The following is a 15,426-nucleotide window of genomic DNA, read 5'->3' as shown; positions in this document are numbered from 1 at the left end:
AAATATTTTACCGTAAAGTCCTATGGTGGAGGGATTTTTAGTTGTGTAGTCCTACAAAGGTGGGGTGACTAAAAAGTAGCCTGCTGGTACATGGTGTAGGGTTTTCACTCCTCTGTTAATGATGACAAGTGAAAATCGAAGTAATACTGCATTATCAATATGGAACTACACCTTTATCTTGACAATTCATTTGCTCGCCCTATTCCTTTTAAAGGAATTTTTATTATCTCTGTCTTTAATTATATATAACATCATAAAACAAAAGCAATGAAACTTAAAATCAAAGCTAAAAATTCAAAAGTTATGCACTATGAGTACATTTAGTGCCGGGCTCGGATGAATTCTAGCTAAATCGGGTGGTGTCAAATTCTGCTGCATCACCCCGTCTGCATGATAAATTTCTATTAAAAGATAGATAGCAAACCACAATTTATCGACATTTAAAAGAGATGTCAATTGACCTAGATAAACAATCGAGTATGCAAATCACAATTAACTACATGTATAAACATTGAATGCACACTCTCATAAATATTGATAAATATCAGCGCTCAAATCGGACAGAATAGATGAAAAAGCACTGCAGTCCGTTGACAACTACAACGTATACCCTAAACGAAAGCATACAACTTTGACAAAGTCATCGTCCGACTGTTATTTATAGCATAATAGGAACAATAATTATAATAATAGGAAGTTACCTAGTTTTTCTGTTTAACATCTGAATAATAATCGATATAAAATGAGTAGGCCTACACATGACACAAACAGTAAACCTGTCGACAACGATGAGTCATCATCCCTTCCCGATGTTGAATATTAAGGTGGCGCGAACTCTTCTCTGCTCTTTTTAAACCAGTTTAAGTTTTAAACTTTGTTCTTCCAAAAGCAGAACATGTATTTCATAAAATAGATCGTATGCACTTAATTCAAGTTCATTTAACAACATTAATTTTGGTATCCTTTGGCCTTAGCTCAAGCAAACTGAACTAAGGATAACTGAAAGTTAGTTGAAAATGGCACATTAACGAGTACGGAAGTTTGGTCATCGTTTTACCTTGTGCCGGTTATCAAGTTATATAATAGACAAAACTGGAGTAGGTGCCTCGCGTCAATTAGAAAAAATCTGAAATGACGGTTGTAGCAGGTGTTATACACCCGGTGTTATACACCCGGTCCGCCATGGGCATTCGGGTCCGTCATGACTATCGGAGCTTGCGATTTTCAAACGTGCGTTCACACACCCGCGTGCATCTATTCAAAATCCCGTCACATGAGAGTGATTTTGAATAGGTGCACATACTGCAGTTACTGTCCGTTTTCCTATACACAATACACAGTGCTCTCACCATTGACGCGTGACCTCTACAAACAGTGTATATTATAGGTATATGGGCATTGCCTAGTTAACATCACTGTGTGAAAAATAACCGGCCAATATTTTAACTATTCTCCAAACTTCTAGCAAATATATTTCTCTAACATGACCTAACATTACAGCTAGGTTAGATGTTCAGAAGGGGTCGCACTTTCGTAGAATATGAGTGAGGGCAAAGCATAGCTAGCTCATAGCTAGCCAACTCCCCGTGTTAGTAGAGGTCACGCGTCAATGGTCAGAGCACTGTGTATTGTGTATAGGAAAACGGACAGTAACTGCAGTATGAGAGGCTAACCAATAAAGGTCACAGGTCTAACCAATCCAATAAATCCCTGTTTGTGTTGAAGCAAATGATGATGTAGCGTCAAAGACAAGTTCATCGCCCACTGAGGCTCGCCCGGCTGAATTGATGACTGGTTGAAAAGCGCACGTTGTCGTAGGTGCTCACATTAAAAACAACAGTGCGACTGTGTTTCGCGAACGAGTTTCTCAATCTCAGTTATGAAGTCCTGACTCGCTCTATGAGTACACGGTACTTAAAACTGACCCTGCTTGCAGCATAGGTGGGGAAACGAGGTATACTGCGCCAAGAAAGTATCCTTACACTTGGAAAAATAATCACAATTTCAAAACTGAACCATATTGGGGTAAATTTATTTTTTGTAATAGATGCACTATCTAATCCTGCATTATGACACCACATTGAATCCAATGTGACCTAAAGAAGTAAAGTTACAAGCAATTGAATAGACGAAGGTCCAGTTTTAAAAGTGACAAATTAGAGTCATGCGGTAGCATGACCAGCAAGTTTTAAAAAAACGACTGATAAAGAAGAATAAACAGATGCACCGCATTAGAGTCATGCGGTAGCATGACCAGCAAGTTTTAAAAAACGACTGATAAAGAAGAATAAACAGATGCACCGCAAGACTATATTTACACGGAACAAAACGCTATTGTTCTATGATATTTTTCGCTGGGTACAAAATATATCTAAAACCATGCTAAATCTTATTTACTGTCCAAAGTGTCATATTTTAATAACTCATTATTTCAAAAAGTTACAACAATCTTACAGTCAATGCGATTGTTTGATAATAACCAAACATTCTTGCTTTATTTCACGCGGTATTTCATAGCCAAAATTAGTGGCAAATCATAGCTAATCATACTGATATCCACAATCTTTCGACACTGCTACAGCCATAAATGGCTGTCACTGTTGCACAACTTTTCAGATTCACTTTCAAATATACCCTAGCATTTTCCTGGATACCCTACATACAAATTCTGGATCCCATTCGCCAACAAATCAAGTTTTTCACGATTCTTTTATTCTTTCCGGACCACAGCATACATTCATATTAATAAATACTCCACTTTCACACCTCGTTATATCGGAACGTCCCTGTGGCGAAGCGGTTAAGGCCATGGACTTCTAATACATTTATGAATTTTTGCTCAAATTCGAAACTTCTCACCACTTTTTTTTAAATGTTTTATTAACCAATTTATTGTCATAAATCAAGAATAACACCATTTCGAACATCCATTGCTATTTTCATCAAACAAACATGTTTGATTTTTTATTCACATTTAGGCCTAAGCCTAGGGCCCACTTTTACCATCCAGATGCTTTCACCATGCCTGACTATCATGACATCTTCGTCATTTAAGGGATGGGTTTATATGTGTGTAAATGGAGGAGAAATGGGAGGATTTTGGCATGTTTGCTGTGATTGTTTGCCTAGCAATATTGATCACAAGTACACAATTGATGGTGCATATCAAGGACCAAACTCTATAGTTTTATATTTGAGCACGATCACTTCTGTAAGGTCATGGGAAATTATGTAAATCGGCTTTTATATTTGATGTTGCATATCGGCTCACGCACTTTATTTTTGTACCCAGTATTTCACAAAGTCCCTGTACTCTGATGACCCTATGACTTTTTGCTGGTATGTTGAGCACTTTAAACAATTAATTATAGTACTTACCTCCTACTTTAGGAACATGCGTATGTCTTTATGTATGTCGACCATGTCAACAACCCAGTGTAGTTTTACATGGTTGGAAAAGTCTATTTCCTTTCGCTATTTTGCCAATCATAATTCATAAATTGTCCAACTTTTTGACAAAAAGAGTTTTACAACTATTCCGCCAGCAAGGAAACACAAATTTATGTGTATCCAGTGCGTCCTTTACGTTTAAATAGTTCAGTTTATTGTCAAGTTGTGCCTCTATACGCCATATTTACGGAATTGATGATACGAGCTGATACGGAATTTTTGAACCCAAATTTCTTGAAATATACATTACCTTTTTAACTTCTCGCCACGAAATTGGATTCATAAGAAGGTCAAATACAAGCCTTCCATTATGGCTGGTATCATCATCTCGATTGGTGTCTTGTGTTAGTATTATTCCATATTTTGCTGGTAGAAGTTCAATGAAACCCTCCATAATTCACGACTACTGTCACTTGTGTTATAAACTCGATGTGTTTACTATATTGTCGCTCGGGTCCGCGACTAATCGCAGGGACCAGTCTATCATTAGCTATTCTATACACTTTTCAATAGCCTTATTGTGATGTGTGGGAGTTTTAAAAGCCGAGCCATGAACAAAATATAATGCGAGCACCCGGGGGCATCAACTTTAGAGGTGACGGTATGTGCCTGTCAATATATGCCCCTCTTTTGAAGCCGACTATACCCGATGACCAGGCACCTTCAGTTTTCAAAATATTATACCCAATGACCCCTTTTTCATTTTGATTGTACATAATTGAAAAAAAAAAAAAAAATAAAAAAACCCAACGTTTTGTACTGATATGCGCCTACTTCGCGACGCTTGTACAAAATGTAGGCACATATACCCATCAATTCTAAAGTTGAGTACGGGGCGAGCGCATACTGCGGGCCAATGAACAATGAGATAGTGGCTTTTCTGATATCACTTTGAGGAACTGTTGAAGTATAAATCAGCCAACGAGTAGGTATGTCCAAATTGCACATCTTGAATTGAGACCAAGACATGCTGTTATTTCAATTGTTATATCGTTCCAGTTGGTTTATTACCTACCATTGCCTACGAGATGCAGTTCTAAGGTGACAGAGGGACAGGTCTGCAATTCGATTCCACAACCATTCATACCTTTCATCTGTTTTATTGTATTATCGTGCGAATTGCTCCGTGGTACCTTACGGGTACCTGAATTTTATTTGAATGAAGATGACTCTGTCATGCTCGACGTCATATTGCATAATTTCTATACAGTATATGCAATAAACCAACCAGAACAGTATAACAATTGAAATAATAGGCAGTTCTAAGATAGGTTAAGAAGAATATAACGTCATTCTGTATTATTATTCAAGGTTGTAACGTGTGTCTATGCTGTCATGTAGGCCTACCTGGCAACAGACACGCCCCCGGTACAAACAGATGAAATTTGTAGAAAAGCGTGATTATGACAAAAAACATTAAAAAATAATACTTTGAGGTATTGTTTTTTTAATTTTTGTATGGCAGATCATACATACACATGTGCTGAGGTCAAAAAGGTAAAAATTTTGTTTTTGACCCCTGACTCACCTGTCATTCCAAACAACCCCTTAAAACCCATTTATCAGTGTCTCTGTTCACAGCTTAGACTGAAATTATATTTGGAATAAATATTATAAATTGTCACAAATTAATAATCACAAACCGCGAAAGATCGCAAACAACTGCCGCTGAATATTAATATTGAGAACCACAAACCGCGAAATTTGGATATCCAACTAGATTGCCTCGTAAGGCCTCGTATCCATAGGCTGTTCTCTTGTGGCGTGTGCCCTTGGTCTGTGTTTACTTGTTCCCATGTGACCTGCCACACAGACAACGAACCTTTGTTTTGCTTAGTGGCCGTATCCATAGGTTGTCTGTGTGGCAGGTAATAAGGCCTCGTATCCATAGGCTGTTCCCTTGTGGCGTGTGCCCTTGTTCCGTGTTTACTTTTTCCCATGTGACCTGCCACACAGACAACGAACCGTAGCGGCCACGAAGCAAAACAAAGGTTCGTTGTCTGTGTGGCAGGTCACATGGGAAAAAGTAAACACGGAACAAGGGCACACGCCACAAGGGAACAGCCTATGGATACGAGGCCTAAGGCTACAAAGAATCACACACCACGGAATATGGATATCCAACAAGCTTAAACTATAAGTTAAGCTCCCGATAGAGGGCAGGGCTTGAAGGGAAATTAAAATCACAAACCGCGGAAGATCGCCAACAACCGCCGCTTAATAGGGATATCCAACGATATTGCCCCGCAGGGCTATAAAGAACCACAAATCGCAAATTTGGATATGCAACTATTGCCCCACAGGGCTTCAAAGAACCACAAACCACGAAATATGGATATCCAACAAGCTTAAACTATAAATTAGCTCCCGATAGAGGGCACGGCTTGATGAGTGAAATTAAAACCACAAACCACGAAAGATCGCCGATAACCGCCGCTTAATAGGGATATTGAACTAGATTGCCCCGCAGGGCTATAAAAAACCACAAACCGCAAAATTTGGATCGGCAACTAGATTTCCCCACAGGGCTACAAAGAACCACAAACCTAAGTAATATGGATATCCAACAAGCTTAAACTATAAATTAGCTCCCGATAGATGGCAAGGCTTCATGAAAACCACAAACCACGAAAGATCGCCGACAACCGCCGCTTAATAGGAATATCCAACTAGGTTGCCCCGAAGGGCTACAAAGAACCAAAAACCGCGAAATTCGGATAGCCAAGTATATTGCCCCGCAAATCCTAAAAGAACCACAAACATTAAAACACGATTATCTTGCCTAGTCGGGGCATTTAGACGCTTATGCGCATTTACCAGTTCCGACTTGAAGTAGGCCTAAATCGGACTTACTCTCTGTGTCTCTCTGGTATTGTCAACATTGGGTGTGTGTTGCTCATATTTACATTTTCTTTACATTTTTACGTTGCCTTGAATAATTAAAGTATATTAAAATGTATATTGATCATTGTGTACGCCTCTTAACATTACAGTCACGCGTGACGAGCAAGTTTTAAACGACTGATAAAGTTTTGTTTAATTATTTATTGTCATGAATCAAGAAAAGCAACTTCAAACATCTATTTTTCGTTTTATTCGTTTTATGGAGCACTTCGTAACCTGATGACTTTCCAAGCTTGGAGCTGCTTGGCTACATTCATAAAAAGAAAAGAAATCTACCAAAAAACGTTGACAACGTAAAGAAATCAGCAAGTTTAAAAAACCCACCTCGGCTCACTTTTTGAAACTTGGTCCCATTTTGAATACCAACAGCAAATCAGTGTTTTTATTTTATTTCAACAGAATACAGCGTTTCCAACAAGATTACAAGCCTACAAGCCTACTTGTTATTCGTTTAATTCAATCATTAATCATGATTATTATAAAACAAAACACAATAGGATATTGGCTTACCATGCAAGAACAAGATAATAACCTTTCAGGTCGTTCCAGAAAGCTTACAAATTAATATCGCATCTGCACATTAAAGATACATAACACTTCTGGAAATGTTTTAGATTTATATAAATATGATAAAGTATAAATCAGTACCTTTTACAAATGGGACCAAGTTTCAAAAAGTGAGCCGAGGTGGGTTTTTTAAACTTGCTGATTTCTTGAAGCCTTATTTAAGGGCTGGGGTATGAACGTTTGGACAGTATTTATTTTGGGACATTAGAGCACATCAGACATATCGAATTGCATTCTGAATACGAAGAATGTCATTCTGATATCAAATAATTTTGGTTTTTGAAATTCGCAATTTAATACACATTTTATGGCAAATCATTAAAATTGATATTTTTGATATTTAACAGTACTTGAAGTAAACTTTATAAATCTGATGATTTATACTTAAAGTGTATGTAGGTGGGATGAAAAGCCGACAACCAATTGAAAATTTTGACCTTTCTTATTGAAGATATGGATTTTTTTTCCCAAAACACCAAAAAAATTAGGTCTTTTTGGGAAAAAATCCATATCTTCAATATGAAAGGTCAAAATTTTCAATTGACCGTCGGCTTTTCCTCCTGCTACATACACTTTAAGAATATATCATTAGATTTATATAATTTACTTCGAGGACTGTTATATATCAAAATTTGAAAAATATCAAATTTTTATAATTTGTCATAAAATTTGTATTATATTGTGATTTTCAAAACAATGAAAATTATTTGATATCAGAAAGACATGCTTCGTATTCAGAATGCAATTCGATAGGTCTGAGGTGCTCTCATGTCCCACAAAAATACTGTCGAAACGCAATAAACGCTCATTTTAGATCCCTTAAAACAGTATTTATTTCAGTTTTTACTTATCTGTACTTTTCATAACTTTCATTTCTTTTGTCAACTCTTTTTTTTTCGGTTTTCTTTTGTTCCTTTTGTTTTTAACTTAGAAGGGTACTACACCCTGGCCAATTTTTTGCCTACTTTTGCATTTTTCTCAAAAATTATAGCGCATTGGTGACAAGTAAGATATGTATATTATAGGGGCAAGGACTACAACTACTGCACTGGAAATTTCATTTCAGCACAGGCAACAGTTGTGGAGTTACAGTCAAAAATGAGGGAAAACCAATATTTGATCAATTAATCAATAACTACTTGACGTGAGTTGCTGAATTTTTAGTGCAGTAGTTGTAATCCTTGCCCCTATAATATACATATCTTACTTGCCACCAATGCGCTATATTTTTTGGGAAAAATGCAAAAATAGGCACAAAATTGGCCAGGGGTGTAGTACCCCCTTAAAGGCACACACAAATTAGCCACTCTCAAACCAGATATCTTGTCCGTGGAGCTTTGAATAGGCCAGTGTGTCACTTCTAAAACTGGACCTTCGTCTAATCAAATGCTTGTAACTTTGCTTCTTGAAGTCACATTGGATTCAATGGGGTGTCAAAATGTGCCAGATTAGATAGTGCATCTATTAAAAAAACAAATTTACCCCAATATGGTTCAGTTTTGAAATTGTGATTATTTTTCCAAGTGTAAGGATACTTTCTTGGAGCAGTATATAATTATGTTACGTGCAAAACAAACGAACTCATTAAGACAACAATCTCGCGCTGATTAAGCTGAATTTATACTCGATCGCTTTTGCAGAAAAGCGATTCTCACGCATGCTCAGTGTTTACTTACATTTTCAGAGCGTCAAGCCGATCAATCGATTCAAATCGCGGAGGCAAAAACGACGTCGCTTTTGCAAGATGAAAAAACTTCCCAGCGATATCGCTTGACACGTGAATGCGTCAACCAATCAGTTTCAACCAACTGGATCTATTAATTTGCTAATTAATTTACCTCTCTCGATTATTAACTTTTGATAATGAATTAATTTAAAGCAATACTTATTGACAACAACTGATGTTTTAAAAATGTATTTTGTGGTATTTAGAATATTTTAATTGTCGTCTGCAATCGTGATAAGTATAAATGCAAAAGCGACGGGCGATGCATCACAAAATTCAGCGATTGCTCATCACTTTTCAAAAGCGTTTAATCGCAATCGCTCGGCGATCGAGTATAAATTTAGCTTAGAGTATAACCTTAAAGCACGGAAATGTTACACGGAAAGGACTTATGACTGTATAAAAAAATTGTAGTATACTGAAATATATTTTGGGCCAATAGGCCTAATAAAGTGTTGACCTTTTTTGGTCAATGTTATGATTCTTTTACATATGTGATGCGATCAAGCAAAATCAGTCGGAACTCGGAAATATTAAATTTTCGGTTTCTTATAGGAGAGTAAAAAGCATTTACAAATCTGGATTTTGCAGAAAACACCATTGAAATTGAACAACCACTTCCAAAGATATGAGTATTTAAAGAGTTTCCAAAACAATAGGAAACAAAAGGAAATATCTCCTTTGTATGGATATATCTCAAAATCAATATTTCCGAGTTCCGACTGATTTTGCTTGATCGCATCACATATAGGCCAAGGTCAATGATAAAGAATGACAAAAGATGATCGCATAGCGCTTATTTTGGCACAAAATTGTGAATAATATTGCACAGGATAATGTATTTTGGCATTCCTCTTCTTATGCGGCCAGAATTATATATTTATTTCTAGAAAAACGGGCAATCAATATACAGTAATTTAATATTATGGTCCCGATTATGTTATTACCTAGCTGGGGGGTTTACACCCCCAGCTAGGTATATTGTAATCGTTCGGTTTGTTCTTCCGTTGGAAACAAATCATTGTAATCTTCCGGTGTTGGTCTTCCGCTGGCAACAAAGTGAATTATTCACATGTTCTTTCTGTTACCCTTTGAGTATGAAACCCTGACTTGATGCTATGTAAGAATTATTTGACTAGTGTAGATGTGGTTTGGCTTTGTGGAAGCATTGTTTTTCCTAAGGAATGAATGTGTTTGTTAGTTTGTTCGTTTAATTTCTTATTTAACCCAGGGCACTTAATCAGTTAAAAACGCAATTAATCATCTGTTCTTCCTCCAAGCCCAGGGAATGTGTGTATGAAAGGATTGATGGCTAATATGATTTTGGAAGGGCTCAGCTCAGTGGGAATTGAAAGGTTGTTGCTCATCTATCAGGGCACAGTTCCTGAACCCCAAATATATTTGTATATTCATTGAATAACCTAGTGACACTGACAATTTGGGTACAAAACTTCAAGAAGGATCTTGGCTGGGGAGGCTCGGCAAAGCCAAGCGAGGCCGAATAACTAAGGCCGAATAACTAAGGCCGAACGCCTCGCTATAATAGATTAACCCGTGGAGGTCACTCCCATTGTGGCCTGTACACCATCCGCGATAATCAACTTTTGAAAAGCACCCTTGGCTAAAACGATACCCTAAACAGGTAAACACACCTGTTTTCACACCCTAAACAGGGATTTTATTCCTTGCATCAAACTTGAAACTTGATTTCAGGAAGGTTAACAATAAGGCGGGCTCGCTTAAGGGGGTACTACACCCCTCGATAAATTTGTGTCTATTTTGCATTTTTTCTCAAAACTAATAACACAGTGGTAACAAAAGTTATGTATATTATAGGGGCAAGGAATCCAATTACTACACTGGAATTGCAGTGACCCAAGACAAGCGTGTTATTTATGATAAGAAACAAGGTACCGCTACGATGTACCTCATTTCCTATCATATATACTGAACCGCTTGTCTTGAGTCACTAACATTTCAGTGTAGTAATTGGATGTCTTGCCCCAATAATATACATAACTTTTTTTACCAGTGTGTTATTATTTTTTGAGAAAAATGCAAAAATAGTCACAAATTTACCACAGGGGTGTAGTACCCCCTTAAAGAAGGAAATACAATATAGCCTACCTTTTATTACCATGATTACTTGACTACTCAATGATCTTGCTTAAATTATGTCTTGAGGGTTCCATGTAGAGGACAAAAATAGCTTCTTTAGGGCCTTTGAGGACCTTTGTTTCAGAGAGTGCATTTAAAGACTGTACCAAAATGATCGGTGCCCAACATTTTTCACTGATTATTAACAAGAATGTAAAAAAACAATACAACATAATATCCACCTAATTGGTGAATGTAATAATACTATAGTTTGATCAGCTCGTAATTGGCCGGCGGGACTTATAACATTGCGGATTAATATCAATATAGTCTCGTGACATCTCACCAGAAACATCACGAATAATTCATTCTAGTCCTATACTTTGTCTACTTTCTTTAACAGCACGTTTAGACCAGACATGTCAACTATCTCACTATTAACGTGGATCCTCTTTTCGACGTAATGGTAAAAGCCTAACAATTCCCGTCGATTACGAGCTGAACAAACTGATCCATTGATTTCATAATTTTTTCAGTATTGTTTTATGGCTTGTTTTTCAACTTTTTTAATATATAATATTTAGTGCTTCTGTATTGACTTTTGTGTGCTTTTCTTATCATATTATACTTGCTTTACAATAATGGACCCCGATCTTTCTCGGGCAGTCCAAGATTTTAATTCAGCATTGTTTGATACATTGTATTTCTTAATTCAAATTTATATACTGTATTGCTTTCTTGTCTCTGAATGTTGAATTTTAATGGAATAAAATCAATCAATCAATTAATCAATCGATTAATTAATTAATTAATTAATTAATTAATCAATGTTACACTTGACTTGGGGAAAGTAGGCTTTTTAATAAAGATTAAAACTGATGAGTACCAAACTGTGTCAAAAGTGAGGTAAAATCCAGATTCGCGTTCTTTGATTTCATTAGACCATTCTTTGTCTACAAATTTATATAAATGCTACAGCGTCTCGCTTTGTTCCTTTAGACATTTAGATAAGTTATGCAGCATAGATAGTGGGTGAGAAAGAAGCACATTTTTAAAGACATTGTGCTGAACAGTTTTAACTAGACCGACGATTGACAGGGGATTACCGGCGGGAACTACGTTCCATTGTTTAGAACAATAGAACCGGCTCCAACCGGACAGAACCGCCCGGAACCGGCGGCGGTTGACCGCCGATCGAGTTTCACCCATAAGATAACTTACAAAGGTGGTATATGTGAGCAAGCTGTTATTGGAAGGGTCAAATTTAACAGTCAAGTCTTAAAATAAATCTTCTTGTCCACACAGGTAATTCATCATGTTAATGCGCTACCTATTTTTAGCAATAATTAAGATATCCGTATTTTATTTTTACCTTTACAGTGTGTTACGCTACTGGTTTACTTGTATTAGCCCTCATAGCACCGGCTACCGTTATCTTCTTCGTCATGATAATTATAATATGTGGAATGATGTTCAGGTAAGGATTAGTGCAGCAACATTTTGACGCGACAGATTTCCAATCTCTTAGCATGTGGGGTGTAATATATTGTCTGCCTGACAGGATTTCTTAAAATCATGAAGGCGTACATGCTTTTTAGAGTATGTGGTTTAGTCCAGGAAGTACATGTCCGTGTTGCTAAGAAACGGCCCAGAAACGGCAAATGCAGTATACAGTTCGGGCTAATGCTATCTAGAGCCTGCGATTTTCAAAAGCAAACGTATCATACGCCCGTGCATCTTTTAAAAATCCCGTCACATCGATTTTGAATAGATGCACGGGCGTATGACACGTGCGTTCGAAAATCGCAAACTCTCTACTAGTAATATACCAATGCGCTAACCCGATAGACATAACCTTAGACCTAACCCCGTGGTCACTCAAGTATGACAAGCTACCAAATAACAAAAATTGCGTGACAAAAACCAGTTTAGTTTTTCTGAATTTGGTGAACTTATTTAAGGTAGTTTATCATACTGAACCCCAAATTTGTAAAGGCTACATTTTGGCGGCATATTAAATTGGTGTAAATAAAAACGGTCTTTTGAATATAAAATGTTCAGGTATTGTACTGCTAATTTTCTTTTCTTATTTTTTGTTGTTACAGGGTACCTGCACCAACTAAGTTCTAACGCTTCTACACAGCAAATAATATGGAACGACATTAAACATGTCATTTGGAAATAGCAACTAGTTATACCTCCCAGAATGACACACAGGCAATGTCTTGACCATGTTGACATCATTACACAAAGTCATGGATGTCAGTAAAACATTTATTGTTTTCAGATCCACATGTTCCAAGTAATCTGGTACTAACTCAGAAATATATCAGGAATTTTGATCACTCTATTTCATCAAAACCAAAAGGTGTTTCTAGATATTTGATAAAACATCAACACTGTTTGGTTTTGATGACATTTCCAAACTTAATCTGTAAGCCCCCTCGTCTTTGATCATATATCTGATCTGAGTGATTACTTGAATCTGAAGAAGAACATTTTCTACTATTTAACTCTGAAGTTTATTTTGAACTATATGAACGATCCTGATGCATTTGTTTCAAGAGGGAAAATCATCAGATGTAGTATCTAGGACGCTCCGTTTACGAAATGAAAACAAAATCTGTTCGATGCTACGTATTTCTTTACTTCTGCTACGAAAGAAATAAAACATCCCGGCCTGGGGACGGACAGATAACATTGCAATGTTCTTTTAGTTCTGCGGTACGCCCTAGATATTTGACAAACCGAAGATGTTGCCCAAGTATTGTGATATACCAGAAATTCCATTTATTTTCAAAATAAGAAATCAGGGTTCTAAAATATACAATTCACATTTTGGAAACTTCAATGGAAATAAATCACTGGAACAATGTAAATTCACTATTCTAACCCGCTAATCTGTACCCGTGATCTGTACAGTACTTGAATTTTGTTTTGTTCGGAAATTGAGTATATCTTTTAAAGTAGTCCAGACAATTTAAAGCTAAATAATAGACTGTGTTTAAACACTAGCAGATTCCTATTGCTGCCGTCCCCTGTTGAGGTACACTGCTGCCCAGCTTTTTTGTGATTCCGATGTGTGTAGGATACTCTAGAGTACCCACACGGGTACTGGTGCCATAGAGTACCAATTGAAGTAGCTATACCATATACAGCCGTGTATTTCTGTAAGCTACAGCAATAGAAAGCTGGTATCATGCATAGTTTATACAAATAAAATGAATGCAAGCAAACGTGTGTAGAGGAAGACCCTTTAGTCATATAAGGTGTCAAGCAAATCAATCTTAAGTCGGACATTTTTTGTTTCTAAATAGCATTTGCAAAGCTACATTTTGCAGAAAACTCCATTTAATTTGGATAACCGGTTCAAAAGATTGAACAATCACAGAATTTCCAAAACGATAGGAAAAGAAATAATTCCTTTGTTGTTGTTTTTTTAGCTATATCTTGTACCACATACTTGGCAAACAATCCAAAGCAGCAAACTCCTCTTTGAAGCGGGAAAGAACATAACATTGTAATGGAACTGCTTAATGTCTTGATCTCTTCAGTACCATACTCAATGCAACAGGGTCCTCAAGTTTTAATTAGCCAAACATATGCTAATTCTAATTATACATTCACAAGATGTGCCTTATGATCGGTCATGATTATGTTATACACATATGCACGCCATCTGTAGACGTTCGATGAGCACGAGACATGCACGAGATCAAGATAGGCCCACTCTCAATTACAATTTTCATATTATGTTCAGCATGCAGCAGCAGTGTTTCATCAAAGAACTACTAGTATACAGCATATCCGTTCAGATTTTGTTCAACGTTTTATCACCTTTCCTTTTTTAAATGAATGGACGTACGTAAGCGTGATCCTAAATATGCATTCCACCCAAACTAATTACAGGATCTCTTCCACATTAGCTTACATTGCAGCTGGCTAAATAATGGGCCTTATAAATTCATAGATTTTATGAGCGTGAAAGCATTCCATAATTATTTTTGACTCATTTGGTTAATGAACGGTATAAATCATGACATTGAAAGCAACAATCAGGGATTTTCATCATAAAAACTTTGCCTTACTGCTTATATGATGTAATGATCAAAAAGAACTAAACAACAACTCTTTCTGTTAATATTGGTACCAGGGTTCGCAGGTTTTTGCCGCAGGTGGAAAAAACCGCGGTTTTAACCGCTTGGCAAAAACAGTTTTTGCCAGTTTTGCCGGCAAAAATGTAGTTTCCAGAGTATAACAAGGCCAGATTTTGTAGTTATAAGTAACATTAAGTAAAATTAAAGGCATGCATTTTCATTGCTCAACTTGCATTAACCGAAATATGGCATATATCAAATTCATAACTTTTTCATTTTAAGGACTTGATGAGACAAAAAAATAAGTTGAATGATTCATTAAAAGTTGTGTGTTACTGTTTATGAGCTTTCTGTGTTTCTTTTTAATATTTGAGTGACTATAAGTGAGTTTTTGCCAGTTTTTGCCGGTTTAAACCAGGCAAAAAGCAGGTTTTTGCTAGTTTTTGCCACCCTTGCCGGCAAAAACAGGTTTTTACCGGCAAAAACCGAACCCTTATTGGTACTACCCGCCGACGTCGACCGCTCCATGTTCACCATGGTTTCAGAATCATAAAAGACACGTCTAAGAGCATGAAGAAATAAAAG

General features: G+C 36.8%; 1 protein-coding gene across 1 annotated transcript in view; it reads left to right on the top strand.

Moving 5' to 3' along the window:
- Nucleotides 1-15,181, top strand: part of LOC140155275 (uncharacterized) — a 44,126-nt gene extending 28,945 nt beyond the window's left edge. Inside the window, exons 5-6 of the mRNA XM_072178040.1 lie at nt 12,125-12,221; nt 12,850-15,181. Coding sequence (XP_072034141.1) covers nt 12,125-12,221; nt 12,850-12,874 — 122 coding nt within the window. The 3' untranslated portion in view covers nt 12,875-15,181. The remainder of the gene's footprint in view (nt 1-12,124; nt 12,222-12,849) is intronic.
- The last annotated feature ends 245 nt before the right edge of the window (nt 15,182-15,426 follow it).

The sequence above is a fragment of the Amphiura filiformis genome, chromosome 6, assembly GCF_039555335.1.
Source record: "Amphiura filiformis chromosome 6, Afil_fr2py, whole genome shotgun sequence".
Classification (NCBI taxonomy): Eukaryota; Metazoa; Echinodermata; class Ophiuroidea; order Amphilepidida; family Amphiuridae; genus Amphiura; species Amphiura filiformis.
This window is presented reverse-complemented; position numbering and strand designations above follow the sequence as displayed.